Source organism: Tamandua tetradactyla, chromosome 22, assembly GCF_023851605.1.
Source record: "Tamandua tetradactyla isolate mTamTet1 chromosome 22, mTamTet1.pri, whole genome shotgun sequence".
In the NCBI taxonomy this organism is placed as follows: domain Eukaryota; kingdom Metazoa; phylum Chordata; class Mammalia; order Pilosa; family Myrmecophagidae; genus Tamandua; species Tamandua tetradactyla.
This window is the reverse complement of record NC_135348.1, coordinates 20,452,897-20,478,195: the sequence shown is the minus strand read 5'-3', so window position 1 is coordinate 20,478,195 and position 25,299 is coordinate 20,452,897. Positions and strand designations below refer to the sequence as shown.

Here is a 25,299-nt window from a genome sequence, read left to right as displayed (position 1 = left end):
AAGCAAATCAGGGAGCTAATGCTCTGAGTATCTTTGATGATTGACCTAAGATCCATGCTAGCCAGGGTCAATTAACTAAATATCCTCTTAGTGGATGCCAATGGGTGAAGAGCCATTCCACTTTAGGAAAAAGGCTTCTCTCTTTTTTGAATGAAACTATTAACCGAAGTTTCCATTCCAACTGGGGAACTTGGGAGGCTTTAGTCATTGAACAGCACAAGGTATTGACGTATTTTCCTCCCCTATCTGTGCTCTGAAGAGGAGGGGCACAATATGCTTTGGTCTTAGAGTCCTGTTTTCCACTTTGGAAGAGAAATGGTGGCATTTTGTAGGTCTATCAATACACCCCAGATTATAAGAAGCAGTATAAAACTCCAAACTACTTATAATGTACTTAGAACCCAACAGGTACATGGTAATTTTGAACAATTGACATTTTTAGTCATTTAATCAGACTGAATCCAGTCCTTTAAGCAATGTTAAGTGAGGCATTGTAACCATCCTGCCACCTCTTAGCTATGAAACCTTGACCAAGTCACTTAACTTCTTTAAGACTCAGTGTTCTCGTGAGTAAAATGGGAACAACATACCGCCTACCCAGAGCTGCAAAGACCAGTTCAGATAACAGATACATGTATAAGATTATTACATATGCAAGATGCTATTATTGTTTCTGGTTTCTTGGAAAAAAACTCTGGAGAAAGCAAAAGCATGTGGTGCTTGCACCTTACATTTATCTTATACATTATATACAACTTACATAGCCCTTATTTCCTCCAAATTTTGACTAAACTTATTGAGTTCTATTGATTTTCCAAGATAACTTTCAAAAGTCAAAAAAATTAATACCAATCTTGAATACGCTCAAAAGAAAGACACAATTTTTTTAAAAACACTAAATAAATTATGCACCGGATGTATACATCATACACATGTTAACACACCACTGCGTAAAAGAGGTTATGGTTTTCATTTAAAGATTCATACAAAACCACAAAAAATGAAATATACAAAATACTGAAATAGGGAGCCATTTGGATTTATCATTGGTTATTCTGTTACCACTACCCTCAGTTCCCCACTGTCTTTTCTTTAGAGATAAAGGCAGAAACCTAGGTTTCTTGGGAAAGAGGACATTTGCGCTCTGCAAGTGACTGAAAGAAAAACATCATCTTTTAAAAATGGCTAGCCACTGTACCGAGTTCACCATTTTGTCTAAATTCTGGAGACCTCTTTGAAACATTTCAGATGCTAATAAAGCACAAGGCTGAGAGGTAGAATGGTCTGATGGTTAAGAGCTCAGGCTCTATAGGCTAACCTGACTTGGAATCCCAGCATTGCCAGCTACCACCAGTGGCTTTGACAAGCAGCTGCACTTTCTGAGTCTGTTTCTCTCTTTAAAATGGAACTGTGTATCTACTGCCCAGGGTCCTTGTATGGATTAAATAGTATCATGCATATAAAGTGCTCGGCACAGTAAAATATAAATAGAGCTCCCTAGGACATTGAAAAGATAGCATGGGGACAAATACAACTTGGAAAGCCAAATAGCTTTAATATGCCTCATCCCACCCCACCCCCTACAGCTCCAACTCTATCAGGACAGCAGCATTAGGATGGTGCAAGCAGAGGCTGATTATCTAGAAACAGCCCTTGTTTTCTGCACGTGAAAGGCAACAAGTGCCCTTTAGAGAGCACCGAACAAAAAGCCCAGAATTCCACAGGCAGGTTTCCAAAGCTAGCTGCGCTGGGGGGTTTCCAGTGCAGGGCAGCCCCTCACTCCAAGTGCCCTTGGCTACCCTTGGCATACCCGGGGGTGTGGAGAAACAAGAGAGGAAGGAAGAGCCATGGAGCCACTTGGCAAGTGGGCTTTGGAGCAAGCGACAACCTCAGGGTGATGTTCCACGAAGTTCCTGCATGCCTGGGGAAAGAGGGAGACCCAGGAGGAGCCGCTGGTCTGACTTTTGCTTAAGATGGAACTCCCGCCTGGAGAGGCTGAGGTGCTTCTGATCAGTTCTCCAAACCTCAAGTACCCCAAGCGTTCCCAAGAGGACACCCCAATACTCCCAGTTTTACTCATTCGCAAATATAATGATGATCGTTTCTGAGGAAGAGCAAAGCAAAAAACTCCTGTGAGAAGCTGTAGATTTCACACATTAATCCTCGAGCTTTTCAATAAAATAATTTTAAATATTCTCTCTACCAAGTGTATCATTTTTAGTTGAAACAAATATATTAGATGTATTGTTGGGGTGGAGGAGAGTTCCAATTTTAAGTTAACATTTTGCAACAGTTTAGATGGCTACCTGTGCCGCATTTTATTCCTATATTCATTATTTCCTATGGCTAAAACAACACATTTGGGAATATTTTATTTATTAATTATGGAATTGGGTAATTCTATTTTATGCTTTACTGCTATGTTAATTTTACTCGGGCTATTATGCCTTTCCTCTTCTGTTAACAAATGAAATCTTGTATCATATCTCTTGAAGGTTTTTGTAACTCAATTTCTTATCAGCCTGGGTGTGGTAGGGAGAAAAACAAATAACTTTTCATCTAATATTTGAAAGAGAAACTGTCTTACCTTCATCCATATAATGATCTTGATATTGGTAAGATATTGATAGAGATGAGATAGAAATACAGGGAACGGAGATGGAGTTGGAGATGATGGAGAGAAAATCTGTCCTAATAGACCTTTAGTCTTTTCCAGTTTAGTTCTGCCATGGGGTAACCTCACACAGATATATTTTATCAAATACATCCTGCTTTTTAATTGAAGCAGTAAACATTTATTGACTCTCCCATCTTATTGGCAGCTGAATTTTGTAACCAAAATTATTTCTCCGTTTTCCAGGTGAACAAAAGTGAATGTTAAAAGCAACACAATAAGAGATACTTCCTCAAATTTGCCTCAAGATGGAAACCGTTTGCCTCAGGGTAACCTTTTGGCTAGCGATGGTTGGATGTGTCATCAGTGATAATCCTGAGCGATACAGCACGAACCTAAGTGAGCATGTGGATGATTTCACCACTTTCCGTGGAACAGAGCTCAGCTTCCTGGCTACCACCCATCGACCCACTAATTTAGCCCTACCCAGCAATGGCTCAATGCACAACTATTGCCCACAGCAGACTAAAATTACCGCAGCTTTCAAATACATTAACACTGTGATATCCTGCACTATTTTCATCGTGGGAATGGTGGGGAATGCAACCCTGCTAAGGATCATTTACCAGAACAAGTGTATGAGGAATGGCCCCAACGCGCTGATAGCCAGCCTTGCCCTTGGAGACCTAATCTATGTGGTCATTGATCTCCCTATCAATGTGTTTAAGGTAGGAAGTAACTACAAATATACTTGCAGGTTTGAACATATGCTCTGATTCCACTGTAAGAGAGTCACTGCAGACCTTTCTGAACCTTGATGCATTCTTCTCTGTTTTTATTGAGAGCTAGCTACCCTCTGCTGTCTTAAAACTCAGTGGCATTTTAAAATCGTATCACTTATTTTCTAAATAATTCTTAACAAAATAGTATTTCAAGGATGACTCTTCAAAATCTTAGTCTTGCATGAATTGGATTCTCACAACAGCTGGTAGGTGGGAAGTCTTGGGAACACCCTTGGATTTTTGTGAGATATCATTTCCGGGGTGAGAACTCCTGGGTACAGAAAGCATTTAAAGTAAATGTTTCTTCAGTTTCAGTTACCTTTTTAATATGATGCTGTTCAAAAACCAAATATCCACAGTATAGCTTGAAGTGAAAAGGAGCTGTTTTATTTTGACTGTCTGCACTGCTGGTTGGAATCACGGCTTTTCTCTGTTATCTGGGTGACTTAGAGATAATGGGGTACTTGTGATAGGAGGGAAGGGTTGACCTCCTTGGACAAGATTATTAGAACCATTTAACATATGCATTAGTTTACTATTGTCTCCATCATTTCTTCAGCTTACATTTATTGAGCACCTACTCTGTGCCTCTCCTGCAGTAAAGATTCAAAGACAAATAAGTGCCTCGGGTAACTCACAGTGGGAGAGAAAGATAACTAATCAATCTTTAACTTGATGACCTTGATCTAGTGATAATTTAGTACCTCAGCAAACTAAAGCTAAAGGGAGTTTGATATTACATATTTGGCTTGGTGGTTGGGAGGGTGAAATTACTGTGAGAATTCAAGTGAGCTAAAACTCAAATGAAATTACATGATATATGCCACATTTTATGGAAAGTCTTTCTGCTGAGCCCAGGGGAAAAAAACTTCTATTGTGTTGTCATCCACAACCTTTATTTTTTTTCTTCTGTGTCCTATCAGTAGAAGCAAAACTGTTCTGAACAGAAGTACTACTTTTAAATGGGAGGTATTACTTTAAATGGGAAGTTTTGCCCATTGAAGGCAAGAGATATTTGAAGTGGAACAGCAGCCTATTAATTTCCAATAGATACATTTAAAGTACGGCAAAGTGACAATAGCCTATCAGAAAAATCAGTGGTTAACAATAAAGATGAAAACAATGATTAAAATTTTGAATGTGTTACAAATTAAAACCTAACGAAAACCTTTTAAAATTATACAATAAGCTGTTTACAAAATAAGGAAATTAGACAAACCACAATCAAGAAAATATCACAAATTTATCTTTCTACAGAAAACCAAAAATACAGATATGTGTTCCCTGCTGGAACTTAAAATGGGGTTTTTAGAACAAAACTATGATGCAAAATTGAAAAGGTGTAATTAATTTTAAATGGTTAGTATATGCTACAGAATTTAATTTTTTCTTTTAAAAGGTCTTCCTCTTTTGCTCTTAGGAAATACCATGTGTCTTGAATCCCAACTTTCTCATGGCATCGCTCTTTAATGGTAGATTGGAATTTGTTGGCATTACTCTTATTCAAAATTAGACTCTTCGGTAGTTTGGAATATCAGACATCTATATGGATTTCACACTTTTGTGCCAGTTAACCAACCCATCGTGGGTCAGGAGAGAAATTGACCATCTCTGGATTAATAGCTCCCTGCTGCCACTCATTCTGAAACACACTACATGGGTTTGATCCTGTGTAAAGCAGTTCCTTAGTAATTCATATCAGCAACAGCTAGGAAGGAGACTTACTTATCTCTTTGAGGTGCTACAGCCAGTTACCAGACTAAATTTCATTTCTGTGCCATTGTAACATTTTAAGTCAGATTATCTAGAACATCTCCGAATTTGGTGAAAAGCCAAATAAAACTTTGTTTCATACTGATGTGGCAATGAATAAAAATTAGCATGTCCTTATTTGACGAAATGTTTCTTCTCCTTCAGGAATCAAATACTTTATATACCTTATTGTAGTTCTAAATAATTTTGCATCACGTAAGTGCATTTGTGAGTTCCTATTTTTTTACAAACTCATGTCATGAGTCATGTAACCAACATTAATTTTAGAAATTAAACCTTTTGGGGTAAAAAAAAAAAATTCCCTGTAATCATTTCAATATTCTTCTAGAGGAAAAAAGAAGAGCATGGTGTGAACTAAAAAACCTCACTATATTTAAGGGTTATCTCTACTTCCTTTTTTCCAAATTCTCTTCTCTAAGCCAGGAGGCTATACCATGTTGTTATTTCTATGATTTCTGCCCTGTATAATCAAGAAAAATCCTCCAGGCAACGTGGTTTCCAAGCTCCATTCCTTTTTTCCACAGGATCCCCCTATAGTAAGATGCTGTCGCTTTGGAATTTCTCAAATGTAGGACCTATGAATTCCTCTAACCTTGTCAAACTCACCACCCCTATCTTGCAAGGCAAGGTGGTAGCTGTCGACTCCTTCATCTCATTTTACCACTGTGTTTGGGTACTTATGAAAGTAACACGTTCACTTGGAGAATACTCCATTAAAGCAATTCACAATCTTTCTTTATCTCCCCCACTAGTAGAAAAATGGTTGAAAGTATCTGCTGTGCTCTTCAAGGCAGGATGAGTTTTCTAATCATATATTACTATAATTAGCAATTATGTCAGTTGCTTTTATATGCAATGCTAAGGTGTTTCCAGAGAGGGAACATTGCACTGAGTCATATCAGGGTCAGCATGAGTGGAAGTGAACACTATAAAGAGTGTGTCTTCAGGCAAGCCAGAATTTGCTGATTAGACTTTAATAATGTTACAAGAAAAAGGAGAGGGTGTGACAAAGTGCTTTTTCTATTCACATTTTATTCCCATTCTCTCACTTTGAGAGAGATTCTACTGAAACTGGTTCATAGAGCAACACGATGTAAAACACCACTGAAAATCAGTGCAGCAAATATCAGACAGCTAGGCTGTTTCTGATCTGTCACTATCCTGTGCGGCTGATGCTGGATGGGCCTAGAAGGTCTATGGACATGGAAGGGAGCGTCACCCTACATCTCAATTTCCAAAGGTTTCTTAATTGGTCTCCACAGCTTCAGGGTTTGTCCCTCCAGCCTCTCCTGGACTTTGTTCCGATTTCTCTAGCGTCATTCCTAGCTCAAAAACATGCAACACCTCAGCATTAGACACACTGCCTCCCATGGTTAGCAGTCAAGGCCCTCCAGACTCTGGCCATACTTTACCTACTTCTTAGCAATTCCCAATGTGCATCCTCAGCTCTGGTCAGAATGCCATCACTATCCCTAAATAACATTCTTTGCCCTAACATCCTTGGAAAGATTGGCTGTAATCACCAAGTTACTGCTGCTGAAGCATTTATACATTCCAAATTGAAGAATGAATGAGGTCTGGAGTTCTGTGTATTACATAAAGAAGAAATAAATCAGAAAGTGTAGAGAAACTCCTCTTGCTGTTGCTTACATTCATACACTCGCAGACATTCTGGTAATAAAAGAAAAGCCAGACAGTCTGAGACAATGAAATGTAAAGCAGTGGAAAGAATCAAATTAATGCCAGTTGCCCCTCTTGGCTTTCAAATCATAGAAGGCCCTTGTAAATGATAGCATTGGAGAAACATTTAACAAAGAATAACCTTATCTAGTTTTTAATTGTTAAAAAAAACAGATAGTATCCCTGTCTTAGTTTGCAGGCTTTAGTAACAAAGTACCACAGACTAATTGACTTAGCAGGAGTTTGTTGTCTCACAGTTCTGGAGGCTAGAGGTCCAAATTTAAGGTGTTAGCAGAGCCTTGCTGCTTCTGAAGGCTGTAAGGTTCTGGCATGGCTTCCTGGCAACCCATTATATAAACTAGCCTCTGCCTCTGTCACATGGCCATCTCTCTGTGTGTCTTTGATTCATCACCCTCCCTCTCTCTCTCTCTCTCTGTTCTTATGAGGATACCAGTCATAATGGATTAGGAGCCTTACTAATCCAGTTGGCTTCATCTTAACTAGTAACATCTTAAAAGATCCCATTTGCAAATGAGTTCCTATTAACAGAGCCAGGAGTTAGGATTTGACCATGGCTTTTGGGGGGTTGGGGGAACACAATTCAATGCATGACAATCACCAATTACAAGAAATAACTGACAAAAAATTAGAAGGGAAGAAAGGAAAGAAACTAGCAGGCTCTTTTAAATGCCCAACTTATGACCTAAACTGATGGTCAAATTATATTACCTGGTATTGTGGATTTTCAAGAAATGCAAAAATATAGCTAATAAATTTATCTATAAAATATTTACATTCATTAAAACAACCAAACAGTTGAAACATTACCTCTGTGTTTTGGGAACAATAACAAAAATACCCAGTTACCACTAGCAATGCAGATTGGAAGTATAGAATTTAATAATGTTATTCTTTAGTGTTTATAATATTATATTTATGGCATGGAGTGTTGTCTGTACAGAGATGGGTTATAATGTTAAAAGGGAAACCCCAAAAATGATGATGAGTGAGTGAGCCAAAGCTGGATACCATGTGGTTTCAGGATAACAGCTCACCCTTGTATTTCCACTAACTGCTGTACCTTGACCACTTAAGCGAAAAACAGCAATATGGAGAAATATATGCATGAGAGAAGTAGAGCAAAGTAGGAAGAAGCAAGAAGTTGAGTCCAATAACTTGGCACAGAAATCTCTAACATATATGGTGGGACACTGAGAACCATGTGTCATGGATAATACTTGAAGGTGAATAATTCTCCTTCTGGCATGTGGGGCCAAATGGATTTGTGAGAACAAGTTAAATAGCCAGTGATTGAATCCAGTAACACTGATGTTTGCTTACAAATTCTGTTCACTCTGAGCAACCCCCTCTTATTGAGGATGACAATGAAAAATAAACAAATGCAATTTCTGTATGAAATTATTCTGGATATTTTGCAATGCAAAGTCAAGACTCTCAATATGTTGCTCTGGCAAAGGATCTGAACAATATGGAAGGCAGAGACAGTCACAAAAAGCCAGTTGTTATCTCCATATTCTCACAACGCCTTCGACAACTTGTGCAACTGGGATATATCCTGTCTGGGCAGCCATAGAAATGGTATTTCTTGGCACAACAACTAACCCAGGCAATTTCTGTCTTCAAAATAAATTGCCATGATTTAATTAAAGATCAAATTCCTCAAACATAAACATCATAGATGTTCAATAAATGCTTTGATAGGATTTTATTCATTTAGGACTTTTACTGTTAAAATCAGCTTTTCTCCTTATCAGATTTCTCTGGGACCTTCAAATTAAAATAATAACAATGATAATGTATCAGAGGGATTCATCATTTACAGGCAAGACACAAGACATTATTTTCTGTTGTCTGTACATGCTATTCTCCAAGTTAATCAAATTACCCATCAGATTTCTTGTGTGATGATGGCATTGCTTCCCTTTTACTGCATCATCAAGCAAATAAAGACAGGCCATTCTCACTTACTCCAATAATATTCCTATAATCATATATTAAGTCTAGAAATTCTATTCCCTGAATTTTAAGTGAGAAAATGTGTCCCTTGACTAAGATCTGTGCCCCTTGTTGGTGCATGCTGTCCCGCTAGATGTTTCCCATTAGGTAGCCTGACCCAGCCCCATCTCCAGGAGATTTCTCTCCAGGCTCTTTCCTCTACCTCCATCTATTTATTCTGACTAACCTGACCTATCTGTAATTCCCTAAGAATATCAAGATGATCCTGCTACAAGGAATATTATTTCCCTCACCTCTCTTCTAACTTATTTCCCTTTGTTCTCCAGATCTCAGCTTAAATATCCCCTTGTCTGTCAAGTTTCCAGGACCTAAACTAGTTAGTGTTTCTCCCATGGGCTCCCACAGCACTCTCACTTTAATCCCACAATAGCATCTAACACACACTCTTTTAATCTTGCCGATTTATTTGCCTACCTGCCCCCCCAGACTGTAAATTCCTTGAGGCAAACTGCCACCACTCTCATTTCTCATTGTGCTGTCTGCATCCAGCACTGTGTCCAGCTACAAAAAAATTTGATGAATATGTAAAATAAGAAAATGTACTGTAGTTGCCTCTATAAGAAATGTTTCCCCCACACGCACAATTCCAGATCTTTAGCCTTCAATCTAAAGGCAGATTTGCTGTTGGAATTTCTTAAACGGTCACCTTTTTCCTACAAACCAGGAAAGTCTTAGGGTCCATAAATCTGAGAGAAATGTCCATAAAGCCGAACAGCACATAACAGCTGGATCGTTTTTCCTCTTTCCCTCTGAATTTAACGATCAAGAGTTTTTTTCTTATCCTATGGTGCACATGTGTTGTTTAATTCCCCCCTCTCCCTAGCACATATAACCAATTGAAGAGTCTTGTTCCAAGATTTCTTTGTAATATGCATTCTCTGAGCACAGTTGTAATTGTGGTTTCGTTTGAAACTTTAAACCTCAAAGTGGATCGGAATATCAAAATGAACTTTCTTAGCACAGAAAAAAAAATCTTTGCTCTTTAGAGAACTGGAAATAGGATGATTTTCGGGCCTTGCTAAGACAAATGCACATTGCAAAAATCCATTATGTTAACAAGCTGACTTAGAAATATATGCACATGTAAAATGACAGAGTGATAAATTTATTACCCAATTTGCTGTTGGTTATAAGGAAGTCTCTGTCTGGAAAGACTTCAGAACCCTCTCCAACTCTACCTCCCCTTCTGGCTTCTCGTTTCCTGTGTCTGGGAACCTCATTGCTTTCTCTCATAGCCATGTGAAGTAATTATTCTCATCTGAGGTTACTCTGCTAACCCTCAGCATTTGGCTCACAACAAAGTCATTCCCATTTCAGTGATGGGGGATGGAAACCATCCATAACTGTAAGTTTGTTCCCATGGCTGAACAGAGAGACGTGGTGGCAGAAGCGTTCATATTAAGAAGGTTGAGGTGTAAACAGCTTGACGGCTGATGATATTGCTCTAAGCAGTTTTATTCACCAAAGAGGTTGCTGTATTCTAAATTCATCATAAAATAATGATGCATGAAAGTTTTAGTTTGGGAAAAGAATTTTTACAATACACTTTTCTGGGGAGAGGGGATATAAATAGAGCCCTGATTCCAGCAGTCTGATCAATAAAAGCAGATATTTGGGCTACTTTATTGCAAAATATCTCTATAATATGTTGGACTTATGAATTGCTAGGGTGTGGGAATTATTTCTTTATTACTGTACAGAGTTTATACAAAGTTGGTATAAAGAGTATAGGAAAAGGGTGGGGAATCAAGTTTACTATGTCTGAAGTTGATTCTAAGACCAGAGTGGTTAAATAAAGAATGCTCTAAGTAATTCTGTCGAAATAAATCTGAGGTACTGCCAGAAATTTGACAACTGCCTTCTAGATCAACCACATTCTCTTGGGAGCTAAAATAACAGCTTTCTATAGCTACCATTTTATTTTTCTCTTTCTAATTTTTATTGGAAAAACTCCTAAATTATAAAGTTAAGAGTTGAAATTAAATTCAATAATAGAAACTAATGTAAATATCATTCAGTATTAAGTTTTGGTAGTCTGAGTTTTTTATTTCAACATCAAAAATTATACAAAACTATGTGATCTAAGGTTTGAAGGCCCAATTCAGGAACCTAAAATCAAATGTGCCCTAAGACATTTGATTTAATATTATTTTTGGATGTGCAAATTTAGAGGTTCCTTCTCAGAATTTAAGTATCTCTGAGAGGTGCATTAACATTGTTTGCCATCATAACTTTTAAAATAATTTACTTGGAGGCTAGTACTTAAAATAGAAGCTCGTCAAATCATGTTTCCCAGCATGTTTGTTCTAAGCAAATGTTATACTAGAAAGCAATGGAGATGGCCACCAATTGGCCATTTGAGCTACTCAGTTATACTCAGTTATACTCGTTCTTCTCTAGATCTTCAGTTATTCATTCGGTAAATATTTATTGAGCCCCTACTACATACCAGATTTTGACAAAAGAGCAATGAACAAAGTAGACAAACGTCCTTTCCCTCCTGGAGCTTACAATCTAGTAGAAAAGCAAGCCAATAAACAAGATAAACAGGTAAATACACAATCTATGATGTAAGTGCTAAAGAAAAAAGTAAATTGGGGATGCAAACTTGGAAGAAGGGGAAAGATTGTTAATTTTTAAGTGGATGCTTGAAGAAAACCTCAATACAAGTTGACAATTGAGAACAAATTAAAGGATATGCTGGAGCAAACCATGCCAATATCTAAGGTAAGAACATTTCAGCCAGAGGAAACAGCAAGTACAAAGGCCCTGAGGCAGGAATGTGCCTGAAGAGTTAAAGGAATTGCTAGGAGAGGCCATGGTGATTGGAGTGGAAAGCACAGAGTAGTAACAGATGAGTTCACAGAGATATAAGGGTAGGACGGTAGTTGGGGAGAAGCAAATCACATAAGGCAGATGACCATACAATTTATTATCCAAATCAGAACACTTTTGAGAGTAAAAGGAGATGCTATCAATCATCACACCTCAACAATAAGCTCAAATGAGAGCTATTCTGAATATACCAGGAAAAACAGTCACCCTACCTCCATGTCTTTATAAAGGCTTTGGCTTTTTCTCTGGGTGAAATAGGAAGCTTTGGGAAGGTTATGAGCATTTAAGTGATATGATCTGATTTACATTTTAACAAGACCATGCTGGCTGTTGTGAGGAGAAGTATTGTTTTCCTAAATCCATGAAGGAAAAATATGCAACTTTAAAATGTTAGGTATACTGATATATAACATGAGAATAATATTACCTAAAACTTATTAATGTTTACTCTGTGCCAGATTAACTCACTTAATCCTCACATATGATGGGCTCCTGTTACCTGGATTCTAAAAATGTAAAAGCTGAGGCCCAATAAAATGAAGAAACTGAGGCACAATTGGGCAGAAAATTACAAATTAAGTGATTTCCTCAAAGTCACATCGCAGAGAGCCAATATTTGAATCCAGGTAACAGGATTCAAATCTGATCCCAGAGGCTAGGCTCTTAGCTGAGCTGCCACACTGTGCTTTTCTTCTATACACCTCCTAAAACAAACTTTGTAATTATTAAACTGTCAGCCCTAACACAGAAACATATTCTCGAAGACTGTTTAAAGATGAAAATCATTCCCTTTTGAAAGAGTTTTTCTCCCATTAAATTCAACAGTATTTAGCACAGAGATAACACGTTATTAAGTGTTATACGTGTGCCTTGGAACACCTGGTGAACAGGATTTTTGCATTCTATGCTCATTGTCATGTTGATGACATTGACCAACAGAAAAGGAGCCAGAAAATATTAAAAAAAAAAACGCTGAGAAGAAAGGTTGAGTTCTTTGATGGACTGATTGCCTAAACACATACATCTGTGCATGTGCTCAGAGGAACACTTTTTGCCAAACTGATGTCTCATGCAGATATCACTTGAAAGGCTAGGCAATTTGTCTATGGACATTTTACAGGAAAATGAAATTCTATGGCTAGTCCATAGTTTCAGTTGGGGCAGATGGAGAAGAATTAAAAGGGGAACTATAATGAATGACATATGAGGATATGTCTAAATTGATCATTAAAAGATGCTAGAAATTCTTAGTTTTTTAAAAATAGATATATAAATTTTTGTGAAACGGTTCCATTAAATCTTAAATCATTTGAATAAAGCACTCTGTTATTTGTTCCTAATTTTAAAAAGAAATAAGTAAAGCAAAACTATATTGGGTATGTTCAAAACATCCAAAATTATTGCCTGTCAAATATGAAAAGGGATGGACACGTGTCTTTGCCAAACATTGAATAACCCATGAGTTTTATATCAGATAAAGCAGTTCTGCAGAATGTCTGCTCGGTAAAACTCTGACTATTGTGAACTTCTGACTTGAACGAAGAATGAGAATTAGTACCGTAAAATTAAAATGTCTAGAAGACCCCAGAGTTTCTTTTTAAATGATACCATTTATATCATAAATATGGTGTTTTCTGCATATTTCTGTTGTGACCATAAATTTGATTTGCTTATGGAAACTAAACCTAGGACATCATATAAAAGCCATAATATTTTTAAATATTTTAACTTTTTATTGAAGTATCATATAAATACAGAAAAATGTGTGTGTCAAGTGTCAGCTCAGTGAATTTTCACAAGCACATATGTATAACCAGGATCAAGGACCAGCAGCTCAGAAATCCCCCCTTCTCTACCTCATCTCCCAAGGTTTACTACTATCCAGCTTTTAACAGCACAAATTCATCTGCCTGTTTTTGATTTTTATATACATAGAACCAATCTTTTGCATCTCACTTCCTTTGCTCAATTTTATTTTTGTGAGAGCCATCCATAATAATGCATTTAGTTATAGCTCATTCATTCTCATTATTGTATAGTATTTCACAGTGTGAATATGCTACAATTTATTTATCCATTATGGTATAGACGGAAATTTAAATAGTCTTTAGTTTTGAGCTATTATGAATAGTGGTTCTTATGGACGTCCTCATAAATGCTTCTTTGTATGCCTGTATATGCATTTGTTTCATACATATAAAGTTATATATATATATAATCCTTATATTTTATGTATTACTATATTTGTAATACCTCTATATCAACATATATACCTATATACTAAATATATTTTTGTTATAATTCTTCTTGATCATAATCCTTTTATATTTTAATCAGTAATTTTGGAGAACCAAATCCAGGTCATGGTACAGTTTTAGAGACCTGTGCATTCTGTGTATGAATTTTGTCCAACATAATTTGTTTTGCCTCTCGAGCAAATCTGTTACCTGTTTTCATAATAGATAACTCCCCGGCGAACACACATATTTACTAAGTATCTATAGAAAAGAAAAAGAAATCTAGGAGAACCATGCCTTCAAATTGGTTGCCTTCTATTTGAAGTTATAAACATATATTAAATCAAATTAGCCTGAGAAACAGGTTGGTTTTATACTCATGTTTTAGGTTAAGACTACAGAACACACACATAAAATATTTTGAATGTGAGACATTTATACACATTTTCTTTAAAAGCATTAAAAACTGCTATTGCTCCTTCTCCCAAAGTAGTAAATACAACTAAAACTAAATTAATCAAATTAATCTCAAGTGATACAGAAATAAAATTGTTTCAGTATTTTCCATTACTGTTAAATTAAATTATTAGTTGTTCTAAACCTTTGAAACACAGCAGCATTAAAAACAGATTTAAGATGCGCTGATTTGAGACAGTAAATGTTGCAAGAGTCAAAGCTGATGAAGTTTTCCAGACAATCTCTATGAGGTTATTTTTGTTAAATAACATATTTTGCATTTGTCAGTTGCTTGGTAAAACTTTGCAGATCAGTCATAATCTGGTCACTACATTAGTACGGTGGGGGAGGGTTGTTATAGAAAATTTATCAAACTGTAACATTTGAAGACAGATTTAAAGTAATATCCCTCTTAATATCAACAATAAAATTTGCATTGCAATATGCTAAAATAGAAATTTCATTTCTCAAAACTGCCAACCACATTTTAAATGGAACTATCTTACAAAAGCAAACGATACATTCTCCCAGGACAGCATTCAGAACTGTGTGACATGTCTGAGCACTGGGGTTCTGCAATCATTTGAACAAGGTTTTAGATTTAGATAATTGTCAAACATTTCCTTCTTCTGTTCTAGAGGAATATTTAGCGTCACAATAATATTTTTGTTGGTTTTATGGAATGGCCAGCTATTGAGCCACCATAAAGGAGGGGAAATAAATCCAGGAGTAATATTCACTAAGGTGATATCCCAGGGCGTAGTTGTAAGCACCAAGTGCCCACCAATCTGCTTTCTCCTGCCTGATTCTCTGACCCAAGGATTGGTGAGCTGGGGTTTACAGACCAAATCCAGCCCAGCACCTGTGTTCGTGAGCAAAGTTTTAATGGAAAATGGAACATAGCCACACCCGTTGCTTACATATTGTCTATGGCTGCTTATATTGTTTATGCCCATAAAGCCTAAAATATGCACTGTCTGGCCCTTTACAGAAAAAGTGGCATCTCACCAGCAGCCTCCGCTACCCCTGCCTCTCTCATCTACCTCCACTTTGTCCCATAGGGATACAAAGCTGAAGATGTAAACTTCAAATGTATGGACAAGGCTGCATAACCTTTGATATTTTTAAATGGCTCAAGTCCCCAACCCCAAAAACTAAATGGGCATAATCTCAAGAAATCAAAATATTTCTTTTAAAACAATGGCTTGCCACTGATCTTGAGGCCATCACTTGACCTTTCATGTCATTGTCTCTGTATGAAAAAATATACAACGCGAAGGGTCCATCTCATAGGGTCCCCTTAAACATAATGAGCAGAGTGGGGCTATCCCTGAGGCGAACGATGACATAAACTAGAAGCCACTACAGGACAACCAAGGCACATCATCTATCCTCTCTTGGGCTTCCCCATTTATGTTAATGAACATCAGAAATTTGGCCTCATGGAGTGTCCTAGAATTCAGTATCCTTGGAACATAGTTGGTCAAATCATGCATTTTCTGATCAAAATTGAACATATTTTTACCTCTTTGTCATGTGATTAGAGATGTTCATTACATTATCTTTCCAATAATGAAGAGCAGCTCTAAACCAGGTCGCCCCCTGGACAACCATTCACATTTCAGTTTAAAAATAGAAGGCGAAGGAGATCTTTTTCATTTAATTTAGGAAAATCTCATACTGAAGGGTTAATCTAAAGACCTTGAAGATAAAAACTTTAAATACCTGCAACTATTAGATCTGAAATCACTGCATTACATAATTTTTAGAAAGAACAATTAAATTGCATGGTCAAAACAAAAAATAGATGGATTTTCCTACCTCTGTGTTATAAATATCAAGAAAAAATTCTTTGAAAGTGGACAGAAATGCCAAGTCATAAGCAAAGAGAAAGGTAAGGAAAAGAGTAAGAAATATCGCTGTGTTTCATTTTTAACATGTGTGTATGTGTATATACATGTATATGCATGTATGTGTGCATGCAATTTTGCAGCACAGATATCTTCTGTATATATCATACATTTCTGAAATATTGGAGAAAAAAGGGAGGAATTATAGCAGATGGAGGAAAGAAGGCAGAGTTGGACAACAGGGTCCACCCTTGGAACCTACCTCTTAGACACCATGTAATTCAGCAGGCACACAGAATTCATTTCATTTATGAAATATTTGAGAAAGGGAAGGAGGGACTGGGGTAGAGAGGTTGGAGGGATGGAGGGAAGGTAGATTCTCGGAATATTAGAAGTCAATATCTGTATTTCAACTAGGTGAAACCTGCTTAAAGAAACAGAACATTGAGCAATTTATACTTTTGCCCTGCTTACAGACTGGTACAATAGACTCAACTGATACACCAGAACCCACTTCTCATGTGGTTTTGAAATTCTCTAATTGTTTGCAGTACTCTAATGTACTCTCACGAAGTGATAAATATTTAGCTTTTTGTGGAAAATGACCCAGTAGAGAAAGCTTGTAGTAGAATTGAAGATATTTAATAAATTGCTATTTCTTAGACAGAAATTTTGCAAACAATGAATGAGAGGAGAAAAGTAAGTTGTTTAGGGCTCAGAATTTGTCATTTGATCACTTTTTAGGGTCTGTAATCCTTGATGCATCCCCATATTATGCTCAGACTACTTCTCTGCCAAAGACATCCTTCTGCAGTGACAGTTCCTTTATCATAGTAGGTAAACACATAAGTATTTATACATTTGGCATTCAATAAATCAGAGAAAATCCTTATTTTTTTATTTCAAATACGGCATTCATTCACATGGTTCAAAAAATAAAGAAAATATAAGAAGATATGCATTGAGAAGTCTTTGTTCTGACATCAGTCTCTGACACTCAATTTCCTCACCCCAATATTCATAGGTAATCATTTTTATGACCTTATCATATATTTTTCCAGTTAGTGTTTCTTTATTCAAATGTAAGCAAATTCAAATACATATTCTTATCCCCTCCCTATTTCTTATACAGTGTTCTGCCTGTTGCTTCTTTAATGAATAATAGAACTTTCAATATCAATCTATAAAAGTTCCCTCATTTTTTACAGTTGCATACTATTCCATTGTGGGGTGATAGCATATTTTACATAATCAGATGCTGCAGTTACAAACATGGATGTATGCCATATTTATATGTATGGACATATCTATATGGGAAATTCCATGCATGGGATTCTGGTATCAAAGAGTAAAGCGTAAAGCATGTATAACTTTGATAAATATTGCCAAATTGCCTCCAGAGGATTTGTACTATCTTGCATTCCCACTAGCAGTTGACTGGTACAACTTAATGTTATCTCACTCTAAATAACCATAAATAGGACATATAGTAACATCAAACTAATTTTAAAGACTTTACAAGCTTTTGTTTACAGTTTTATTTATAACAGACCCTTAACAAAAAGCTTAAAATAGCTAATTACCTAATTTCTTCCTACATTTTAGCTAAGGTCAAGATTGTGATTACAATATGATGCTTATACTTCACGAACTATATATTTCAGTGTTTCCTTTAAGAGAAATAAAATACTATTTATATAATTAAGGTAAAAAAATTTTTTTCTTAGGGTTTCTATCTGTGGGATCCCACAGATTCTGTTACCTGTGAGCCTTTTGGGTTGAAAAAAATAAAAGCAAAAGGAACTAAGACACTCACTAAAGAACAAAAGAAAAATTGGGGAAATAAAATTAAATGTAAAGATTAAGATTAGGGTCGGGATAAATGGGGGAATAATAGTTTCATAGAAAACAGTTACAGATTGGAGTTCTGACATGAAAATAATCATACCGTTTAAGAGCTAGCAAAGAACTTAGAGGCAATCTAATTCTAGCCCAACACCTCTTATTTGGCAGAGGAGGTACCTAGAACCCAAAAATTTGCAACAGGGTTAGAACTGGAAGCCAGGATTTCTAACATCCCCTTGAACACATTCCAACCTCCCCTCTCAGTGTTAAATATAAAATTTAAAGGCAGGCAACAGTGTCCCAGTGGCAGAGTTCTCGCCTGCCATGCCAGAGACCTGGGTTCGATTCCCGGAGCCTACCCATGCCAAAAAAAAAATACATACATATATATATATATATATATAACAGTCAAGATTTTAATATTCTCCACACCACACAAGAATTTCCCTAGAAGGCAGAGAGGCTCCTAAAACTTTAATGGGGGGGGATTGTTAAACCACAGCATTGTCATTCTTATGTGAAGTACGTGACTAGTAATTCAGATGCCTTGAGTTTTTCTTTCCATTTCACTTTACTCCTCAGCTATTGATAACTGTGAAGTTTTATTTTCGAATTAATCGGTTATTAAATAATCCAAATCACCTTAACCGTATTTGCTATAACATATCAAGCATCAGCATCAATCGTATTCTTTGTTTTCCCCTAAAAGTAGCATATGGTATCATTTTCTTCTTGCCGCACACCACTTCTTTGGTCATTGTTTCCATCTTACACACAGGATAATCATGACCACATGACATACTTTACGATGAAAACTAACTCAAATTCTTACAAAGTTATACATTAAGTCATTACATAAACTGTATGCTTTCAGATATGTCTTTGGGTTCCCCTTTCTTCTATTCATCATCACCTCTCTGTTAAGTTTTTTGGGGCAACTACCTAAATCCATATGTGGGGATTTCTGCTGGTTTGCTTTGTTTTTGCCTATTTATTTTTCTAAATAAGTTCTAGCATGCACTACCATAGAGACAGTTGATTATAATAAACAATTAAACTTTCCCATTAGGTTTTAGGCCTTGCTGTCCAGGCCAGAGAACCCATTTCTAGAATTTACTGTGCCTGTACTTTGTTACAGGTAAATACAACACCATATATGTATAAAGTCTTTTCTCTGTGCAGGAAAAATCATGGTTTGTTCTTTCTAACCTAAATCTTCTCTCCACTATGAATTAAAGCTTGAAGAATTGAAATACATATTCAGCACTAATCTATATAATGCTGATATTGAGTACCTCCAAAGTGTCTACTTTAAAAGAGTTTATCTCCTCCATCTTTTAGTTTAGTTTTGTTTTGTTTGGCGGCGGGGGGAGGAGGGGGTGCATGGTCCGGGAATTGAACCTGGGTCTCCTGCATGGAAGACATTCTACCACTGAACCACCGGTGCACCCTCTTTTAGTTTTATGTATGCAAAATAATGACAACTCTTATATCCTTTTCTTCTGGATTGGTATCCTTACAGTAAACATTTATTAAAAATAAATACATTTATTATTTTTCATTCCCAGCATTCAGAGGACTGAGACTCTCAGGGATGATATGCCCATATCTTGGTTGAACAATCTTTCCACTAAGGAATAAAATAAGGAATAAAACCACCATGGCTCTGAAACCCTGGTTTAAAAAAGTATTTTCTCCTCTTTTTTATTTTTTCATATTCTCCACCTGGTTGTTATTAACATCTATGTATTTCAGATTCTAAAAGTTGAGACCTCAGCAAAAATAAAAACACTAAATATTTAACAGAAAAAGATGTGGGCAGCAAATAGTAGCAAGTTTCATCTTATGCAATCTAAGTACAGAGAAGCAAGAAGTATTCCTCAGAATCCATTTCTTATAAGAACTAACATTTATGGTTTGCAGTGGACCAGGCCCTGTCCTAAGTGCTTTGCATATGTTAATTCATTTAATCAACCTTATGGCAAAGGTACCCTTTTATCACCAGTTTTTGCTGAGGCACAGGCAACTTGTCAAATTATGCCAGGTGACAAAGCTGCGAGCAGCGGGGCTCCAGAGCCTACTCTCGCCACCGCCTGCCACACCACCTCCTCTTTCTGTTGAGCTCCCACAGAATCTTGCTTGGCACTTTTTTTAAGATCCATTATTTCAATTCCTATCTTTTGGCAGTAAATTCCTAGAGAATGTTCAGCCTATCACCGCTCCAGCACCTGATGGCCTGCATGATCCTTTTTCACAAACTCACTAAGCAAACAGAACCAAGAGGAGAGATTGATAACTACGGGCTAAGAAAATAGCTTCCATTCCCTGATACCCACTGTGTGCTATGCCCTTTATATGTATGGTCTCTCTGAGTGCCCATTGCAACCCTAACAACCCTCATTTTATTGATGAGAAAACTGAAAGCAAGGAGGTTAATCAATACACCAAGGTTCATAGAGCTGGAAATATAGCAGAGCTTGGATTCAGTCCAGCCCAGGGATCAAACCTCTTCTGGGCCCATCCTCCTACTACTACACTCAGCCTCTTGCTTTAATTGGAAGGAGTGCCTCTCCATCCCTCATGGCCTTGATGGCATACAGTGCCATGGTTGGGAACATTTCTGGAGTTACTGCTCTGCTCTGCATTTTTCATAGATTCCAAATTCTTGGACCATTCCAGGGCAAGAAGAGCCCGTCAAAGGAAAAAGTATACTGATAGAGTTGTAGCCACAGTTTTTATTACATGTCTATGAAAGCTCTGGCTCAACCCTGAAACCATTAAAGCATAATGGAGGAGCAAAATCCATGTAAAGTGATTTACATATTTTAGAATATCTGATTTGCCATTTGTAATAGCGAGAGAGTATATTCTTATTAAAGACCTTTACTGGACATCACAAGCTTTATTAATCTTTTCAGTCTGCACTGCTGGAGGATGTTTGTCTCCTACTGATTCAACCAACCTCTTCTCCCACCCCTCCTACAGCAAAAAAGAAAATCTCAGGATCTCAGTATTTGACGACTGGTACCTGGTCAGTCATGTCCAATTCCAAATGATCCTACAAGAATTCATGTCTAGAGGAAGAGAACATTTTATTTATTTTGTAGTTCTCAGCCATTATAGACTGTACTCATAAATCTCTCATTCCTGGCTAGGGTGGGTGGAGTGAGATGAAGGAAAGTAGGAAAATCTCTCAGTCTCAGCGAATGGGGCAGAAGGAAAAATAGTGCAAAGAAAAATGTACCACCAATGTTATTTGTACCATGTGAAGATGCCATGATGATAACAAAAATAATTTTCAAATAATGGAGTTAAATGTCAGGGGATGTTAGGGGATGATAATATCTGGAATAGATACAAAGGAATAAATTCATTTTGTTATCTTTGTCCCCACTGCCATGCATAAATGGTACGTTTCAGTTTATGGTTACAAATTATATCAAGGTCTAAAAATAACAACTAACGTGTGTGGTATACATTCAGTTTGCAGAATTCTTTCATATGTATTGTCCCATTGGGGCCTCCCAAATGGTAATCATACCACAATGGCTGTGCATGGTTATCAGTCACCATTTAACAGATAAGAAACAGAGCGATTTAAAGTGGGTGAGGGGCTTGTTCAAGGTTGTACAGTTAGTAACATGTAAATCTTGTACTTGAACCTGACTCTCTAAGAGTTCACAACCCAGTTTGAATATAGAGGAAGAACAGCCTTATTTTACAGTGCCAACCGTTAGGCCTGAGATGTTAGGGCTGCGATGCCAGGGTTATGTTCCAAAAGAAAAATACCATTTAGGTTACTTGTTTTTTAACTATGCCCTTCTATATGGATCCCTTTCATGACTGTTGGATGAGAGAGTAACAAGATATAGTCTATGTGACCCCAAACCCTTATGATTTTTTATTTCTTGTGTCTAAATTGTACACGCTGTTCTGCTTCTCTCGCATTATCTGCCGGTCAGCTGTCATTTTTTGCTAATCATGGTTCTCAAAGTGTGGTCCCCAGACCAGCAAAATCAACCTCAACTTGGAACCTGTTAGAATCCAAACCTCCTGGATCATAAACCCTAGGATAGGGGCCCAGCAATCTGTGTTTTAACAACCTTCCAGATGATTCTAATGCACACTAAAATTTGAGAACCAATACTCCAGAGCACTCGTTTTCAACCATGGTTATGCTCTACATTGGAATCATCTAGGGAGCTTTAAGGGATACTAATGCCTGAGTCTCACTCTCAAAGAGTCTGATTTAATTAGTCTTGGGCATGGTTCTTGTCCTCAGCACTACTGACATCCTGAGCTGGCTAATTCTCTGTTAGGGGGGGCTGTCCTGTCCACTGTAAGATGTTTAGTAGCATCCCTGCCCTCTACCCACTAGATGCCAGTAGCATCTCCTAGTTGCAGTGACCAAAAATGTTTCCAGACATTGACAGATATTCCCTGGAGGGAGCAAAATCAGCCCTGGTTGAGAGCCACTAGTTTAGGGCATGTTCTGGGCACTGGGATTTTTTTCAATTTCCTAAATAATCCTAATGTACAGTCAAGATGGAGAACATTCACTTTGGAAGATTCCTCTTAGTGATCTGCTTTGAATGTGCAATGGACTCAAAAGCAATAAAAGCTAAACTTAATAGCATTAGATATGAAGTAAGAATAAATCTACCTGTGGACTTAGGCAGTTCACTTATGAGTAAGGTACATGAGCTTTTTGGCATAAACATATCAATGCTTTTGCTCCTTAAATTTTTGCTTACTTTCTAGTTGTCAGACATGTTCCAGACATAAACAGGTATGTTGCACATATGTTAAAAGTCCCAAACAAGTAATAATGCTTTGTGCTAAATGCAATGGTGGACATAGATTCTGCTTTTGGAGCTAGTCATTCTAAACACAGGGTACCCTCACTATGCTTTTCAGTATATCATAACGTACAAGCATTTAAATATTTAAATCTATTTTTGGCAGTTTAAAAAGTTCAACCTGTCAACTTTATGATGTTGACTTTGACACAGTACAAATCAGTCACACAATCACAGAATTTCTATGTTACTTTGTCCTATTTAGAAGTGCATTCGTTTTCAGAGACTGGTCTGGGACTTTAATTGCATTTCAACCATGGAAAAATCTTTAATGGTAGGACAAAGGCAAGTATCTTTCAGTAAAGCCCAGGCCTAGCAGATTGCCCTCTCTCATCTCAGTGACTTCTCTGTTAGTTGCTTAAGAAGGGGAAAGCATGATATGCATTTGGAACACAGGATGTTCACCATCTCCAAATGCCTGCTGTCTGAGATTCTAATCAAGCTAGGCAGTCTCATCACAGCCCAAAACTAGATGTCATCAATTAATGAGTTCATGGCAGCCCATTTTCCACCTGACCTCTTAAATAGGCCCACTTCCTCAAACAACTGGATGGGTGGTGCATTATTTCTTTCAGCATAAAGAGTGGAAATACTTCTTTAGAATGCCAAGAAACACCTTATAAATTAAAAAAATAAATTACAGACTGAATATGTTTTCATGGCAAAATCAGTAAATTTAATTTCAAAATATGACTTTCCCTGAATTAGTGAGTTGTAGTCATTCATTCATTCAACATCTACTGTGTGCTATTGTGTGACGTTCTCAGAAATTATAAATAGGAGGGTTAAATAGAACAGACCCTTTCATGGCAAAGATGAGCTATGAATACTCCAAGTTGCCAGAGTAACCCTTTGAACTAAGTTAACTTGTCAGATTGTCAGCTTAGTTTAATTTTTTTTATTGAATTGATAGTAGTTTCTCAACATTAATGAAATCAATTTGTTCTTTTGCCAGGGTATAGATATTATCCTAAACAGTTACTTATCTTTTCTTATCCTAGAATAAATTGTTTCACCAACATGCTTTTTAAAATCAAAGTCTTTTAATCAGTCACTAGAACTACTTCCCAGAAAATTACTCCAGAAAAAAAGAGATCATAATAGCCCGTCAAAAGCATTATTTCCATATGTTTCCACTTTAAAAAAAAAAAAAAGGAATATGCTTTCATGGACATAGGAAGTTTTTCTGGAAGAAACCACAATTAACAATTGACAGTGGTTGCCTTTGGGCAGGAGGTTCAGGGGCCTCAAAGTGAGAGTAAAACTTACATTTCATTAACGTGAATTTTATACAGTTCATTTTTTTGTCATTTTAAATATTCCATTTTCAATTTTAAAACCTAGTATATAACATAGAAAGGATATACACCCAATAGTATGTCAGAAGCTCCAAATTGCTTCTTCCAAATCGGAGAAAAACTGGTAAACTACACGCTTTGCCTCTATGATGATCCCCCCTTTTGTATGTTTTATTTCAAAGTAAGCTGAAAGGAGACTTTGAATGTAAGTTTGCTCCAATATTGGTTCCATGAAAGAGATGAACATGCAGGCCCTACTTTAGATTGAGGGCTTGAGTAAGCCACATGTAAGCAGAGAGGTAAAAATAGTGGAAAAGCCACCTATAGGCAAGGACGAAATTACCCATGGCAGCCCTGAAAAAGCTAAGTCCATACATCTGTGATCTTTCTGCTTGCCCACCTCCTACGTTCTGTCCTTCCTTTCCTGTCGTCTGTCTTTATTTCTAATGCTAGTCAAACGTGTAAGAAAGCGTGTAATGGTGAACCTAATGCAACTGAGATTGGAAGAGCATGAAACAGTAAATGCTAGGTGGTGAACTTTTTGTATCATTTTCTTAGCACTTGGTGCTTAGCCCTTCACAGGATTTCAGAGTCTTCCTTTGCTAAGTGAGAAACATTCTTTCTTCTCTCATTGGTGGGTATTTGGATTGGGAGATAGTGTCCCATGGGCTTCATGGTCCTCTCCATCTCTGGGTATGAGCCAACAGTAGCAATTCAACTCTTCCAAAAGCATAGCCCATAACAATCCCAACACATTTTAATTACATCTCCTATGGCTTTTAGTGGAGAACTATTGTTCAAGGCTAAAATACTAAACTCTCATTCTATAAAGAGTAGTTGTCAGGTTTCATTGTCTTTTAATAAAGGGGATGACTCATTCCAGAAATAGTATTTTGTGTCTTTACTTGCATTAGCATCAATAACCAGCAGTCAGCAATGATATAATTGTTTGTTAGCTACAGGAAAACTGTCAAAGCTTAATGCCACGTTTCTGTCCACAGCCCTGTGGTTGTCCTAGGTACAGATAAGACTG

General features: G+C 37.0%; 1 protein-coding gene across 1 annotated transcript in view; it reads left to right on the top strand.

Moving 5' to 3' along the window:
• Positions 1-25,299, top strand: part of EDNRA (endothelin receptor type A) — a 66,897-nt gene that overhangs the window by 1,982 nt on the left and 39,616 nt on the right. Inside the window, exon 2 of the mRNA XM_077139873.1 lies at positions 2,861-3,342. Within this exon, the coding sequence (XP_076995988.1) occupies positions 2,923-3,342 (420 nt within the window). The 5' untranslated portion in view covers positions 2,861-2,922. The remainder of the gene's footprint in view (positions 1-2,860; positions 3,343-25,299) is intronic.